The sequence below is a fragment of the Thermobia domestica genome, chromosome 7 (assembly GCF_964235325.1).
Source record: "Thermobia domestica chromosome 7, izTheDome1.hap1.1, whole genome shotgun sequence".
Lineage (NCBI taxonomy): Eukaryota > Metazoa > Arthropoda > Insecta > Zygentoma > Lepismatidae > Thermobia > Thermobia domestica.
In genome coordinates, this window is record NC_137460.1 from 300,739,602 (window position 1) to 300,757,463 (window position 17,862).

At 37.1% G+C, this 17,862-nt stretch overlaps 1 protein-coding gene and 1 non-coding gene across 2 annotated transcripts in view; both read right to left on the minus strand.

The window, feature by feature from the left end:
- Spt5 (Transcription elongation factor subunit Spt5) overlaps positions 1–17,862 on the minus strand; it is a 92,743-nt gene that overhangs the window by 22,090 nt on the left and 52,791 nt on the right. Inside the window, exons 11-16 of the mRNA XM_081766809.1 lie at positions 13,637–13,832; positions 11,085–11,210; positions 9,130–9,304; positions 6,689–6,807; positions 3,392–3,503; positions 349–516 (exon numbers count right to left, since the gene is read on the minus strand). Coding sequence (XP_081622935.1) covers positions 349–516; positions 3,392–3,503; positions 6,689–6,807; positions 9,130–9,304; positions 11,085–11,210; positions 13,637–13,832 — 896 coding nt within the window. The remainder of the gene's footprint in view (positions 1–348; positions 517–3,391; positions 3,504–6,688; positions 6,808–9,129; positions 9,305–11,084; positions 11,211–13,636; positions 13,833–17,862) is intronic.
- TRNAQ-UUG (transfer RNA glutamine (anticodon UUG)) lies at positions 2,804–2,876 on the minus strand. Its single transcript has one exon. It is a non-coding gene; the product is annotated as a tRNA-Gln (tRNA).

A 17,862-nucleotide genomic window follows, 5' to 3' on the forward strand; every position in this document is an offset into this window, starting at 1 on the left:
CTTTTTTTAAAAAAAAAAAAAAAAAAAGTTTCAACTTAAAGGCCCTCTCGCACTGTGATTGATTTATTTGGCATCGTCGTACACAGTAATGCATCAACACAATACTTTTCCAAACCACATCGTATATAAATATACGTTTCATATCATAGTGTTGTAGACTAAATCTAATTACAATACAACAAATAATTTCCCCCTTTACACTATCATTTTCCCGCTTCACTATTTTATTCGGAGATGCTGCTGAATACTTACGTGACAACAGTGAAACTCATTTTGTTTATGCTTATGAAGAAAACAAGTCGATTGGCTTCATTTACCTTTCCCTAATCACACTTCCTTTCTACTTACTTGGGTTATATCCTGGAGAGGGTGACGCTTCGTCAAAGGAGTAGTCTTCGAACTCGGAGGTCCGAGCAGGAGTGTTGGTGATGTTAGGATCCCAAGCTCCGGACTGCCCTGGAGTTCTTGATCCATCGTGGGACGGGGTCATGCTCCCATAATGAGGAGTTCTCGAACCTGTAACAAAGCCCAACATGGAATAAGAAATACTGCGTTTGTTAGTACATTTAACATTAAGAATACTTTGCAATGTTGTGCAAAAAGGACACACTATTTCAGTTTTATTTATTCTTTCAGTTATATGTCCTGATCTTCTTTTAGGTTTACCTTTTAGTTACTTGCACTCGTACCTTCTTCTGAGTCACGGTTTGAAGTTTGATGAATATCGGTTTAGTTAAGTATGGTTAGGGATAACCTACATTAATACATCGAGTTTTTATTGTTATTATTTTTTATGTATTATTATTCTTCTTCTTTTGCAATGGTGAACACAATTCTCCAGAACTAGTTTTACATTACATATGTCATTATAAAAGAAGTTCTAGTGCAAAACTCTTGCAGTAGTAGATCGTTCAGCCGAGTACAAGAGTTTTCCATTAACAAGAGTTTAAAAACCGCCATTTTTCAACTGGTCACGCAAAGAAAGTCGGAAATGAAATTCTGAGAAGTGGCATGAAAGAAAAACTTTTTCGTTTCCCAGAACTACTGACAAAAATAAGAACAGTTTAGTGCAATGATATGAATTCCGACGGAAAAGTTCTTACACTTTCTTAGAATTATATAAATGTGAACCAAATCATATCCTTGTCTTCAGTTGTGATTTGATGCAGCATTCTCTGCTTTCTTTGCTTGTCTTGTTGATTCATCTTCCCTTTTCACTTACATTACAATTGCCAGGTTGCTTTGAACCGGAATATCCTAGTCTGAATAATTTATAACTATACGCCTAAGGTCAGTATTATAAAGTAACGTAGAAATAAGGTTAATACTGCATAAGTACCAACAAATGCGACCAATCACTATACGACAAACCTTATTAAAGTGAACTATACAGTTAGAACATAACAGTGACATAGCTAAAAATTATTCAGACAGGGATATTGATTGGTGCAGCTGAAGCTATTACAATAGAAAGACCTTAAAGTTGAATGATCCTTTGGAAACTGCCATGAATATGTTATACTCAAATTTTTGTTAAGTTAAACTCGTAGCACCTTCAGAATAAACAATACAAAGAAAAAACTAAATCAGGAGGCGTCAGAGGAAGAACAGAAAGAGCATCATAATAAACATCAGCTTAATACTCTGTATTTTAGTGGTTAGAATAATGGATTCTCATCCGCGCCGTCCTCGTTTCCCAATTTTCGGCGTCCACTCAGCGTCGTGAGTAAAAGACATAAGTCTAGAAAGCTCCTAAGACGCCTCTTAAGAGACAGGACGACCATGTGTTAGTTGCTTGGCTGGACGTAGTTCAGCTGATAGGTAACAGATGGCGTTGGAGAAGCTCAGGTTCACAAAAGCTGTTACGCCGAGTGCTATGGATTGGTTTTAATACTCTGTGATTAATACTTCACTGCCAGAAGTCTTAGCCATCTGTTTCAGACGACATATTTACTCCAAACACGTTCATCTCCGGTGAATATAAAAACGATCGAAAAATTCTGAGAAGTTTTGCTACCTAACAGTCAATTGTCTTGTTTACAAAAGAGAATACACAGGAGATGGCAATTGTATTGTGTTTCTTACCAACCATTACTAGAGTGATTTGCGTAGCTCCCATTTAATTCATTCAAATTTTTTAACATAAATATCGAAGGATTAAGTTCGACTACTCAACCTATTTTTAGTAAACTATTAATCGTTTCATAACGGTTATTCGTAACGTAGTCTTTTTGATATCCGCCTTCATAAACTTCCACCTTTAAAATATAAAATTAATTACACGAATATAGAGACTACTGCCTGGTAAATATCACTGCACTTACACACACTCCTATCCACTGTGTTGCCAGTAACATTATACCTCTGAAAGCAATAGTTTAACCCAATATGACAATACGACTGAGAAATAACCGAGAACAATATTTTCTACTATAAAATTAATACCAAAACACAACAGTTTCTTTGTAAATCTCAAACTGTGTGAAGAGCTGTCTTATAAGTAAACTCAAAGGTGTTGAAGTTGGGATCCTTCAGCATCGTCACCAACAACAAAGCAAATAACGCAATATCAAAGACTTTTGCACTGTGGAAAACCTCACAATGTTTAAGTTCACAACTTAAAAAATGTGTTATGTACCTACTTGTTCAAAGTTAAATTTTTCAGTTTTACGTCCCACGATAAGCCGTATAGGCTAAAGTAGACGGTGACGATAAGAAATGAAATGAATGGTAGAATGAATAAAATGGGGGAGAACCTCTGGAAAACCCACACACACGGTTTTTGTCCACCACAAAGTTCACTTGGCGCGAGCTGGGATTGAACCAGCGGCCCCACGCATCAAAAATGAACGCTCTACCACTGAGCCACCGCGGCCCCATGTACATACTTGTTGCGTCTGATAACTTTCATTTATCGTACCTGCGCTTAACTGATTTTTTCTTACTTCCACTTGCCAATGCTCATACTAAAGGCAGAGAAAATTCTACAATTGATGAACTTTTCAATAAACCGATAAGTGTGTAAAGAAGAGCTAAGAGTTCAGTTGATTATAACAGTTACTCGTTGACCAGGCCTTGATTCTCTGAAAATATAGACATCGGATTTAAAAATCGTTCTCCGCTAGTTTAGATTTCTCAAAACAAATGGAAGAGGCAATGTTAAGATCTGAATCACGTAGCTGTTAAATAGAATGTTTCGGGCATTATTATAGCTGATGACTTTGATGGCATCATAGTATTATCATATCTCATTTCTCAGCACTATAAACTAATTAAAACCTTTCACCACTGTATTCCATAGTACTTTGTTTTAGACAGTTCCACAGCTGCTTCAGAAACGTAAACTGACGCCAATTCCACTGACTTGCTATTAAAATAATTATTAACTCACCGTCGTACATGGGAGTCTGGGAACCATACATAGGCGTCTTTCCACCGGCGTACATAGGTGTCTGTCCTCCACCATAGGCTGGGGTGCGGCTGTATGAGGAAAATGAACCACCCTGCAGTGAAAAAAATAAAATTTTATTAATATTTCGAAAACAACATTAACATAAACCTTCTCGAAATTAAATCGTCTTTACTGAAATAACTGTAGGATGAAAATATGTATTATCCTTCTTTACAACGCAAATGGGATTTCTATGAAAGAATTCTATTTCCATTTACTGAAAGTGCTTTGAAGGTTCCTGCACCAGGTATTACATCAACTATATTCAAAACATTGCACCTGAAATACAAGGTAATTCAAAAAGAGCGCCGCTTTTGTTACATCAAATAATAATAATAATAATAATAATAATGATGATGATGATGATGATGATTGATGATTGATGATGATGATGATGATTATTATTATTATTATTATTATTATTATTATTATTATTATTATTATTATTATTTATTAATTTATTTATTTATTTATTTATTTCTTCAAAACTAACTAACTAACTCTATGGCGTATGGAACCCGGAGGTTCAATGCCGCGTTCACAAAAGCTCTCCACTGACTTCTATCCTTAGCTAACTGCATCCAGTTTCTACTTTGTATTCCAATCTCTGCGAGATCCATCTTAATATTGTCCTCCCTAGGTCTTCCTAATGGTCGTTTTCCGTTAGTCTTCCAGTCAAGACTTTGAAAGCGTTTCTACTTTCTTCCATTCTAGCTACATGACCCGCCCACCTAAGCCTCCTAGACTTGACGACCCTAACAATGTTGGGTGAACCATATAAATTATGTAGTTCCTCGTTATGAAGTTTCCGCCATTCCCCATTCCCGTTCCTCTTGGGTCCGAATATTCGCCTTAGGATCTTGTTCTCAAATACTTGCAGTCTATGTCCTTCCCTCAGAGTAAGTGACCATGTTTCGCAGCCATACAGAACAACAGGCATGATTATCGTTTTATATATTTTAAGCTTCAGATTCCTCGACAGAATTCGCGACGACAAGAGATTTTGAACAGAATAGTAACATGAATTTCCTGCTTTTAGTCGACATTGAATTTCTTCAAAACACACTAACAAAATTCATAGTCCGATTTCAGGTATGTTAAATGACGTCGGGCATATGACCTCCTCTACTGTGCTGCCATGCAATAACTCTGTTGGTTAAATTCGCTATAAGCGCCTGATTAACAGCCACACTGTCACGAACCACCCCAATGTTTTGCTCAGAACGAGCACTACGACGATGGCCAGGACTTTTAATGTTCACTGTTGAACCCGTTTCAACGAACTTTTTCATAACTGCGAACTGTTGATTCATTCGGTGCCTCATTTCGCCTAGCACAGCGCGAAGTCGCCTGACAGTTGCTGCATAACTCTTTCCGTTCTGATAAAAAGTTTTCACAATTAGCACACGTTGCGCTATAGTAAACTGCTCCATGCCTAGATATAGACTGAAGAAATGCGAGAAATTCAGAGTAAGGCGACAATCGGAATATTTGTAGGTATAACTCGACAAGTTTCAAACCAAGATGCGCAGATCGCTGCGGAGCACTTCGTATTCCGCCGTCCTCCCCACTACTCTTCCTTCCACTGGTCTGGCTTTGTAAGTTCCAGTGATACTAACTCAGCAAACTTATGTTATAACAAATATCACCTGCTAAAATGTTTAAAGTCCGAATCTTACTTTTTTTTTTCAGTAGGTAAGTAACCTCATGGTAGAGGTCTGCACGAGCTCGGGCCTAGGGCTGGGCCCGGGACGTAAATTTTTAAATAAACAATAATATTTGTCTGGACCTTTTCGGGCATAATACAACGATATTTTCTGGAGAACTTTTTACGCACACCTAAATTTGTAACTTGAGACGCCCACACTGTGCAATTGAGAGAAAAGTTGTGTAATAGAGAAAAAAAAAAAAAAAAAAACTAAAAGTAACAGAAATAAATATGCTTAGCTTGTCTGAGTGAAAATACTGCTTCTTACACTGAATTAAAGGAACAAGAGCATTGGGAACAACGTGTCTTGGTTTTTTCTTCAAGTCAATGTCAGTTTATATTATATGAGAATTTATATAATGACTTCTTTTTTTAAGAGAATTCATAGTTAACTAAATGTAAAGGATATCCTTTATTTCCTTGTAGTCTCTGAATCATGAAAACTTTTAAACTGCAAAATTAAACATTTAATTGTTGCAAATAAAAAAAAATACACTTTTGCCTTAATTGTTACGTTTTTGTAATTCGGGCGTATTTGGGGCTCATTTGATTATCACATGGGGCCTGGCCTAAATGCTAAAACATATTTCTAACTCGGGTCGGGCCTCATATTATTAATTCACGGGCCGGGCCCGTGCAGACTACCTCATGGATACACTGTAAGCAGTGAGCTTTCCGACGGGGCGATCCCTTCACGCCTTCTGAAAGGAAAATTTCTCTTTTTGTTATTATTTTTTCATTGGTACGAACTGGCACAGTCAATATACAGGTTTTACACTCAAATGTCGTAGGAAATCCTCAGACCATTCCGCTCCCTGCAGATTGCAACACTGCAAAACATCATCGTCGCGGAGAAGGGAGTGGGGAAATGTAGGATTAGGTGCGCAATAGCTAGGCTGCAGCGTTCTGTTTATAAACTTTTTTACTTATAGCGCAACAATACAAAACAATGTCGGCAACCGAGAAACAAAAATTTGCCAAACGATCCAACCCTATATACTATGGCAGGTACTTGAGGTTACCTCCAGAGGCTGATTCCATATTATTCCATAAATGCTTCTAAGCAAGCAGTGAATCTAATATCATATGTGGTTAGTGTTGCATAGGTTATCAAAGCATAATTTCATCAGCATAATTTACAGAGTGCAATTTACTGAGCATGGGTGGTAAGTAGTTGATACTGTTCCTTCCAAATTAGGATTTCCATTTTCCCATATTATTGTTTTAATATTGAATGATGTTTCACCTGTACGCCAAACTGTTAATAAATATATAATTTTCCACAGTTCGAAAATCTCCAATCATCAGAAACTTTACACCAGGAATGATCAACCCTTCGAATTTCGTACTGTACAGTATTGAAAGTGACATTTTTCATAATAAAAACGAGTAAGAAAAAAAGAAACTCATCTATTTCCTTTACAGGAAGAAGTTCCATTTTGCCATGTTCTAATCAGTAACTTAGTTGTTTTCAAAAATAAAATCTCTATGTAGTAGCAATTGTGATATATTATAATAAAGCGACTAACCTTCGTTGGTTGTCCAACCACTGCGATATGGGATCGATCAACTGAAATAGTTTGGCAGGTGGAATGAAGCTCTACTCTGGCTGTAGATTCCGTCGCGTCCTTCACTATACCCACGTTGCCTACGAAAATAAAGAAACAAATAAAGTGTTGCATTAATGGGATTTTGTAAGTTGCGATGCATTACAAATGTGACTGAACCTACCGTTACTTAAATACTCCTTTCAACTTTCTCTGGAAGAAATGAAAATATTAAAACTCCGTCAAGAAAACTTCAGACAGTTACTAGAATGTATCTCGTTATGACGTAAAGCATCATCTGATGTCCGATTGGGATATTATTGAGCAACTGCTTTCTGTTAAGAGATTTGACAATTATACCAAACTAGCAGCGTTCACCCCGCTTCGCTGCGGTCACCCCGGAACGCAATAAACTTTGTTACTTAGATAATTTTTACTTTTTCGCTTTCAAGTGATATGATAAAAACCATAGAAGATTGCAGTAAATCTTAACATTATATCGCCTGTCATTTATGTTAACCCGCCCCGCTTCGCTGCGGTCATCCCGGTGCTGGCATATTGTAAAAGTGTCTGTAAAAATAAGCAAATCAATTAAAAAATTTTAAACAGAAGATTCAAGCTATTTTCCGCTGTATATCGCCTGTCATTTATGTTAACCCGCCGAGTGACACGGTCATGCGGGTTGCATATAAATACGTTTATTTTTACCTATGATGAACTAATAACAAAGGATTTGTACGTTATGGACACCTGAATGGTCAATTATCTCAAGACACTGGTAATTAAAAATTAAAGTGATATGATAAAAACCATCTAGGGTCCAAATCCTAATAACCCCCCAAAAATGAAAGAAATTGGTTCAGCCGTATTAGCGTGATGAGCGGACAAAAAATTGTACGTTCTCTTTTATATATATAGATAATATTGTGAACGTTATAACTATTATATATATTACTTATCTGCGATCAGAACAGGAATTAATGAAAATGAAATAAAATCGTTAAGTTTTATATCCCACGGTGATACCGGTTAGGCTAAAGGAGACGGTGATGATGAAAAATGAATGAAATGGTGGAATGAAGAAAGTGGGAGGAAACGAGAGAACGACGAGAAAACCCATGCATACGGTGTTTGTCCATGACAAAGTTCACTTGGCGCGAACTGGAATTGAACCAAGGAGCCCATGCACCAGAGGTGAACTCTCTACCACTGAGCCACTGCGGCCCCCCAGAACAGGAACTATTCGAGAGGTTAGGTTGAGTTAGGGATGTGCATCCAAATAGCATCTGTCTAAATGAAAAGATCATATCTAGTAAAAATGAAATGAAATCATTGAGTTTTACGTTCCACGGTTATGCCGGTTAGGCTAAAGGAGACGGGAGATCATATTTAGTTTTCACTCTGTCCATACGATTTATTTCAATAGCAAAAGTGTCTACTGGTCTTTGGTAAAAGTAACATCATACCAACAGATATTTCTAGTACTTACTTTCCCCTTTGTTCATGTCTAGCCCTTCGTTTCTTCTGGTGGTCGATGGATCAAACTCTCCCACACCTCAGACGATTGGTGTTGGGCAGAGATCCAATCAAGAATAACTATCGTCTCTTTAAGAAGTGGGTTTCTCTAGGTTGAATTCAGCAGCTTTCTACCATTAAACCCGGCAGTAGACTAAAGAATACGGAATTTAGATAGGGTGGCAAGACCAAGACAGAGCAACGTACTCACACGAAATATAGTAGAACTTTAATGAATCGTTCTCTCCAAGAATGACATAAACAATATCAGAAAATAATGAAAACATAAACACATACACTAAAATATACAGTCTGGGGGCTCTTTCGCTAAAGCTTTTAATTACATGACGAAGAAGGAAATAGGAAGAAGAAACTGTAAAACAGTAAAAACTGTAAAGTTTAGAAGCATTTCTCATGAATAAAATGTACAGTGAACTGGATTTCTGTCAGAAAAAGTGCACTAATTTCCTTTCCTTTCCCATAATCTATGCAAGCAGGTGATTGGTCAGCTGAACTAGATTAATCTTAATGATGCTCCATCATCTCAAAATCCGTACATTCATTTCTGACTCATTTCCAAACAAGCTGGTCACCCTAATTTCTCAAATACCCTCGAGGCACACAATAATATTACACTTGCTACATTATAACCTCACCATCAACACCCGGGATGCAGAAAAGGACTCCAACACAACGGTCACAAATTACTTAAACTATCGGTCCAAAGCTCTACAGCTATTACCAACATCCACTCAAGAGAGTATTCCACCTTACCACCTTCCACTTTATTATAAGAATAACCAAACTTTATATATTTTATTTTGTTTTCAAAATCCAAAAAAAAACAGTCTTCTTCTTTTAGTTTTCGTAGCTGTCAGTACAAAAATAATAGTAAAGTACGATTGTACCTTTGTAGGGTCCTCCTGTGATTTTGATTGTCTGTCCAATGAGCTCTCGGTCTCTACGAATTCCTCCGCCTCCTCCTTTGCCTCGGCCCATTCCTCCACCGCCAGGGTGAGCTGGAGAAGAGATCCGAGGAGACATAAAGCCAAAGCCGCCTCCTAATGTGTTCCCACCAGACGACTGAAAAACACAAAATTCATAATGTTATAATCGAAAGAAATGCATCTCTCACCTGGAAATGTGAGAGCCACAAAATGAACATTTTGATGCGAAACAGCTAACAATTGTGGGTTACTGATTAGCTTGTTTCAATTAAATGAAGTGAAGTCAAAGCTTTAGTATGCCGTTTCACATACTCCAAAAATATGGTAAATAATAATAATAATAATAATAATAATAATAATAATAATAATAATAATAATAATAATAATAATAATAATAATAATAATAATAAACTCTATGCACAAGAGAAAAGTGCTCTCTTGAAAATGTACACTATACTTCTAATTATTCTTTTGTCCTTCCACCCAATACGAGTTACTCACATGCACAGAAGTCAGTTGTGGCTAAATTAGAATTTCCGGTGAGAAGTCATGTAGTTGGAATCCCATGTTAAGTTCTAGGCACGGACAGATCCAGAGGCCCCCGATCGCCCCTCCGCCCCCTCCCAAGAAGAGGAAACTTTTTTATTTTATGTATAAATAAAACCCATCCCACAATTTGCGGCTCTTAAAAGTAGCTCTAAGTAACAGTATTACAAACATCCCCTCCCCCCCCCCGAAGTCCGTCCTGGATCCGCCTAACCTAAGTCCACATCTCATAGCGCCTCGGTGCGCAAGAGCCACGTTAACGTATATATTTAACAGTAGTTCATATGGTATTTCAAGAGATCAATTCGAAGTATCAAATTTACATATAGGTACATAAAAGTTTTGAACTGAAACTTCTAGCTATTTTTTAGCCTTCATTATCTTTCTTTCCCCCTCTCGATAGACATATCTTTAATAACAATACATAGTGTGTGTGTGTGTGTGCCTGTCATTAACACTTCCTCTTGAGTGAAAGGAGTCACCTTAAGCCACCACATTTTGTACACAGATAGATGTTGACAAGAGCTAATCGCGTACAAAGGCTTATTTTTTAATTTATGTTCCGCTAGGGAAAGAAAGTGAGGGTCCAGGTTGTCAAAAATTAAGGAGATTTTTTTTTTTCTGGTGGAAAATTTACGAATTTAATATATTGTGGAACACCTTGCCTATATAAAACCAACATGATATCTTAGGTGTGCGGGCTTACATAAACAGGACAGGATAAATACTCGGCCAATGGAATATTTGTGGGAATATTCCTTTAAAGACACTCTTTTTCTCCGTCTCTCTTCCTATGCAGGTTCTCAATTAAGACCTGGCAACGATGCGTGCTTACAGCCGGTAGTTAAATTATCTTCATTGTCCTTGTGTCTGGAGCCATGCTGTATAACCTCTACAGTAGAAAAGTAAGCATATAGCTCAAGTACATTATTATTATCATTATTATTTGTGTTTTTCTATATTATTACTACGTTGTACGAAAAAGCGAATTGCTTTAAATGCGTTTGCATTTTTGACGATAACGTATTCTTTAGTCCTCTCAAAGCATGTAGAATTCAGTTCAATTTTCTTGACTAGTTCATTTGAAGGCTTTCTGGATTATATAGTTATAGAACTTTATTTCGTTAACTAGTTGCATGGATAAGATTTTCGAATTTACTAGCAATTCTTCAATTAAACATTTGCCTTTTCACAGTAATTTTAAGTAACACACTGGCACATTCTAAAATTTACGAGAAGAGCCCGTTTGCTTTTTTTTCTTCAATTAGAACTGATTCCCAAATCAATTTTTGTTAACTTGTTTCTCACCTTTATAGGATCATTTCCACTCAGTTCACTTTATTAGAGAAACAGATTTTAAAAGCACTCACCTTGGAGCCACCGGCCAATTGAAGATGCCTTGTTTTACAAACGAAGATTCCTCCATTCTCTAACATCATGCGTGAATGCAAGAACGCAAAATTCCTATATAAATGCTTTATTTCTCCACTGCGACCCTGTGAAAAGCAACGAATACTTAATGTATAAAATGCAGTATAAAATAAGGAGAACGTATTTATATCAGTCAAAAAAAAACAATAAAAACAAAATACAGTTGTTTGGAGAATGAGATTCTAAATAGTTGCTCAGGTTCTTTATGATGTAAGGTACTATTATCGCGTATATTATTATCTGTGTCATTCTAACGTGATTCCTACATTTATTTCATTTATTTATTTATTGAACAAATTCCCAGATACAGCATAACTTTGCCATTTTACACAGGGAAATGTAACAGAAAGAAAGACATTGTTAACAAATAGTGTAAAAGTAATATTATTTCGTCAAAACTCGTTAATTGCTCTTTCAAATACCGGGTAGCTCGAAAAAATGTCCACATCAGTTGTTAAATGATTATAACAGTCCGATATTCTGTAAGAAAAGAGGCTTCTCGATAATTATCAACTTAGGACGGGCACGATGGAATCGGTGGGTATTCGGTGTTATGCGGGAAAGGACTCGTAAGGATAGTTCCTAAAGTAATGTTTCCAATCTTAAGTTTCCATTAACTTTTTTATGATATATTCATAACAACTTGGCTTTACTGCACAGAACAAGCTATCAACAGTTACGAAGCTTTCACTAGCCATTACAAATGTATTACACAATTCCTTATTGTTGATGCCCATAATGTAAACTTAAAACTGACAGGTTAGGACAGATCGTTCCATAGAAATTGATGCAAAACTTTGCCACTGAAATTGCTACAACACATTGTTTTGCAGCTGCATAGGCAACCCAACTTATACCGTTGAGTGATTAGTAACGTCTGGTTTTCAATTTCTCCCGATCCCTTTACCTAATCTAAAACAGTCTTCGTCAACTCATTGCTGCCGTGACATAATATACTCCTTCCACTGAGACAGAAATTCGCCTCGATAGGTTTCATGTGTTCATCAGATTAACACCTTAACTAAATATAAAATTATTTTGTCACGTTTGAGAAACTGTTTCCGATCAAAGCAGGATTCTTCTCAAAAAAACAGCATTACCTGGAGTATAAACTCGAGAAGAAACATAAGTTACTCCCTATAGTTACTAAACATATGTGTTGAATCAAAATTCGTGGTGGACGATATAGAGCGAGATTTAAATACAGAAGCAGAGAGAAATCCAATATTCTTCGAGGCGAGATAGTATGTTGGGAACTGCCTATACCGTGACGGTTTACCTTCCATGATGACCCAACTACACGGGGTTCAAGATACGCTAATACTAAGTCCCGTCTTTCATAACCTTCGTACTGCATCTCTCTCTTCCCCTACTAGGAGAGGCAACAAGCCAGAAGAGACTGTCAGCCTCCCAAACCACTGGGCCAAAGGAGTGCGCGTGGTACCACATCACGGATATTGGTGGGACAAACTTGTTGTAGGCTCATCTATCGAAGGGAGAGATCAGTGCCCCCTAGTGAAGATGGATTACATCACCCAGTACCTCTTTTATAAAATGAGAGTAACCCTGTCATCCCTATTGGGGAAGAGAAACCCTAGGGATACCACCCAAATAAGCGACTACGGCGTGCCCTTGGATCCAGGAGGTAGTAGTTTAGGTGCCATCTATGGTACCTCCTGGCGCTCGTTGAACAAGAACATAGGCAGAGCTAGGATCCGAGCCTCGCATAGGAACTCCTGGATAAGGTCGGACTCTGCCGGGTTGTGATCATACCGTGGGATTCGGTAACTTGGGGCTCCGAAGGGAAGACGAGCTTGCCTTATAATCCTCAGGAGCCATTACTGTATACGGTGGTAGGCCTCTACTCGCTAGGACGCTAATAACAAAAAGGAGTGAGGAATTATATGGGTATAACTAAGGGAATTTTTCTTTTGAAGTCCATTATAAATACTCCATACACATGCATCCTGGTTGGTCATAAGTGTAAGGCTTGTCTTTTAAGGTCACCCTCGATGGTGATCACGAAGAGTGTTGCAGACACTCTGTTCCCTTACTTACACTCACTCACTCATTCATTCACTAACTCACTCACTTATTCATTTATTCATTCTCTCTCTTTCGCTAAGACTTAGACGACATTAGTTGATACACTTTGCTTTATCGATAGCGCCTACTATTTACGTAACCTCCGAATCACGCCGCAATATTCAATCCGTTGGTAGGTGTACAAGATCATCTATCATAAAGATGCACTCGCTTTGAAGAAAGATTGATTGCAGGAACCTGAAAGCTTCAAAGAGAATAATTTTGAGAGTATTTAACATGTTGCAAAGAATGCAAAGGAATTACTTACGAATTGATAATACGAGTCCATAAATCTTTGCATAGAACAGTTTTTACATATTAGGATAAAACAGAACTTAATTTCCCGTAAAACAAAGTCTATTGAAGTACTGTATTTAATGAAGTTAAAAAACAAAGCGATTCTTACGGAATGTGGTCCATCGATGACCTTGACGATGTCTCTCTTCTGAATGCTATTCTGTTCGGAGTCCAAGGCGACCGTATACCTCGACTCCTTCTTCTTCTGCAGCGCCTGAGGCTTTCGCTCCACCACACGACCATGCATGTTCAGGATGTGGAAGTTCTCACGCTCCAGACGAACTATCACTCCCACCGTCTGAGGACTACATAAAACACAAACTTAATACAGACGGCACTTATTCATCTAATTGAGTAAAACACGTTCTCAATAGAAGAAAGGTTTTCAACACAGCATTAAACAATCAAGTATTTAGGGTCTATATATTGGCAATTACCACAGAACTAAAGAAATATTCATTTTCTCAAAATTTCACCAGATATATATTCGTATTAAGCATCATTTTTTAAAACAAATTATACAATACATAATAATGAAGACTCCATACCATAATCAATGGAAGCACTGTAGAAGACAATTTTTCAATGTACTGGATGTATTCTTCCATATGAAAGCATCAATTCTGTTCCGTATCTTCAATGCTATGGTCGTTGATTTCAACTATGTAAGGCCAACTTGTATCAATACCGAAGGATAGAGGGTGTAATTCCCTAATCACACTTCCCTCTCTCAAAAGAAAAAAATTACATTTAAAAATCTATGCACCAATTACACTGGATATTGTATACCCTCGAACCAGTTGGGATAAGCGGAGTTGGAAAAATTTATGAAAAATTTAACTGATTAAAATTAAAAATTAACGTTGCGAAAAAAACAATTGATTACATTAATGTCAAAAAAGTAACGATTAAAATTAATATTTGTTTCTAAATTAATATATTAAAATTAAAAATGACAATTTTTACTATTATGCAATGCGAAATGTTGATATTACTGAAAGCTAACGTGTAATTTAATTGATAAAATTAAAGGTGTTGGGAAAATTAATCTGTTTTCACACAAAACCCATAATGAATAAAAATAAAATTAAAATTACATGACATTGGAAAACAAATTATCAACTAAAATATACATTTTTAATTTAACTTTTTAAAATATTTGGTAGTTACGTAGTTGTATGAGGAACATTAGTCCTATACAGGGTGGACCATTTATCTTGATACGCTCTAGTGACTTTTGAACTAATGAACAAAAAGCGCTGAAATTTTGTTCCATGCAAATATTCGGAGGGAAACACTGTTTGGCATGTTCTGTGATACCACATATTTAACAGTTTTTCCAACGAAACATAAAGAACGTCGTTTTTCAAATGGCATTTGGTTACGTTATTACATATTTCAAATCTACATCTAAACAGAAAACAAACAATACCACACTTGTCATGCTATGTTGCAAATAAGGACGCTACAATATCACCAACATCGAAAAATAATCAAAGTTTGGAGGGTTAAACAACAGTGATAACTAGGGCCCGGGACTTTATGCCCTATAAAACTGTAAAATATGTATCTAAATATGTCATAAAAACTTTAAAAAATGTCACGAAAATTTCAAAAGAGTCAAAAAATGTCATCTTCCTAAAACACACAAAAAAAAAAAAAAAAAAAAAATTAGAATATGAGTACTTAATTTACAAACTCATTTTTAGGAAACATTTTGTGGTTTCATTTTTTTGTATTTTTTAAAATGTTTTATTTGAACTTAGTTGACAGCCACAAAAGGAACAACTTTCCAATTGTGTTTCTAAACAAAATTTTTAAGGAAAGTTCTATTGTTTTTTTTAATGTTTTATTTTATTTAGCTTATGGTTACAAAAGAACATTTTTCAATAAAACAATTATAGATGATTTTTCGTGCTAATTTGAACAGCTTGTAAGGAATGTCTAGAACTTGTGATTTCAGTTTCTTTTAGTTGAACACACACACAAATGGAGAGAGTGTATGTATTTCAATATCATACACCCTGTTTCAAAAAGAATATACGTATTACGAAGAATTATTTTGCCTCGGCTCGGCTATTGGAGAAACGAATACATAGTTTAGTTTATATTAATAGCCGCTAGATGTCAGTTGTCTTCTGTTTTGCTTGGTAACCGTCATATGTTTAAAATGCCTACTCCGCAACAGAAATCATTTTGTGTTCTCGAGTTTGCGAAGTGCAATTCCGTGATTACAGTGCAAAGACATTTCAGGTTGAGGTACCAAATTGATCCTTCGAATGGGTGGAACATTCGCAGATGGTATCGACAGTTTGTAGATACAGGATGTGTACGTAAAGGAAAGAATCCTGGCAGCCCTCGTGTTCCTGAAGAAATGTTGCACGAATTCAAACTGCTTTCCAACTGAGTCCTTCAAAATCAACTCGACGTGCCAGTCGGGAGTTACAAATGCCGACAACAACAATTTGGCGTGTTTTGAGACGTCGGTTGGTTATGAAGCCGTACAAGTTACAGCTGTTACAAACCCTGCGTCCTGATGACAAACGTAAACGTGTGGCATTTTGTAAAGAGATTCTGGATACTATTGACAATGATAACACTTTTGCACAACGCATCGTGTTCAGTGATGAAGCGACTTTCCGTGTTAGTGGTCAGGTAAACAAACAAAATGTTTGAATTTGGGGCCTACAGAACCCACATGCAGTCATTAAACATGTACGAGATTCGCCCAAAGTCAATGTGTTTTGTGTGATATCCCGATCATCTGTTTACGGCCCAGTCTTCTTTAATGGAAACACGGTCAGCAGTATCTCGCAGTATCTCGCTATGTTACAAAACTGGTTGTTTCCGAGGCTGCACGGAGACAACTTCATTCTTCAACAAGACGGGGCATCCCCCCTCACTAGAGTCGCCAAGTGCGTGAATATCTGAATGAAACTCTACCGAACCGTTGGATTGGTCGTTAAGGAGCTGGCGACTTAGCATGTCTCAGCTGGCCTCCACGGTCACCGGATTTGCCACCCTGTGACTTCTTCCTGTGGGGTTTCGTTAAAGACAACGTTTATGTACCACCACTCCCACAGAACCTGAAAGAGTTGAAGAACCGGATCCGTACTGCCATAACATCAGTGACGCAGGACATGCTTGCCCGAGTATGGGAGGAATTTGAGTATCCATGTGATATTGTTCGTGTCGCTGATGGAGGACATATTGAACATCTGTAATTTGAACTTTGAACTGTAATTTGAACTTGAGAGGTTCGTAAATATGTGTGTAAAATTTCATATTCGTATGTATTAAAGTTTAATAAATATATGCATTCGAAATACGTATATTCTGTTTGAGACAGAGTGTACTATGCTATACAATTGAAAATGAAAAAAGATCGGACAAATCAATAGGTAAAACTAATTTTAAACATTACATTGTGACACGAAAACCTTCTTCAGGTTCTCTTCTGTGAAACTTTGCCTGTTATCTACAAGCAGCGACTTGTAGCGTGAGAATGTAAGTTCCACATAGCTCGAAATCAAAGAAGCAAACCTCAAACATACCGGTACTGTATCTGCAGCTATTAAATCTTCTTCAACATTATTGAGAGTTAATTCTCCGTCACCACTCAGAACAGCGGCGATGTTGGTGAAAGTGCCATATCCAGGATTATTGTTCAGGATGGCAGTGAACTTGTCTTTCACCAAATCTGCTCTTGGTCCCTTTGCCGTTGACAACTTTGTTCTAACATCTCCTACGGTTTCAAGTCAGTCTTGCACACTGAGACCATTTGTCTCCAATCGCTCAATGGATGACACCAGAAACCCAAAATTTGCAGAAATGTACACATCTTTTAATTTAATATCATTAAGCAATTTCTGAACAACACATGTTGCATCTTCAGTTTGAAATTCAGTAACTATTTCGGCAAGAATAGGCAGATTGGCGCAGTAATATTGAATTGCTTTAAGCCATGTTCCCCACCATGTCACCACCGGCTTTGGTGGCAAAGCAATATCCAGGACAGCCTCTTTTAGGGCCTGGCGTCGTGATGGACACTTCAAGAAAATTTTCTTCATATTTGACACAAAGCAACCTACGTTGGTGTATTTTGCTCTAATTTCTTCAGATAGTCTGTGGACTCCGTGTGCCAAACAGGTAATGTGAATCATTTTGGGATATAGAACTTTCAAGGCTTTTCCTGCTTTCACCATACAACTAGCTGCATCCGTTACAAGTACGAGAAGCCTGTCACGAGGAACGCATACAGTAAAAACCACCTGCATTGCGTTTTCAATATAGCTAGCGATTGTAGACTGGTTAAACTTCTCCAACTGCTGAACA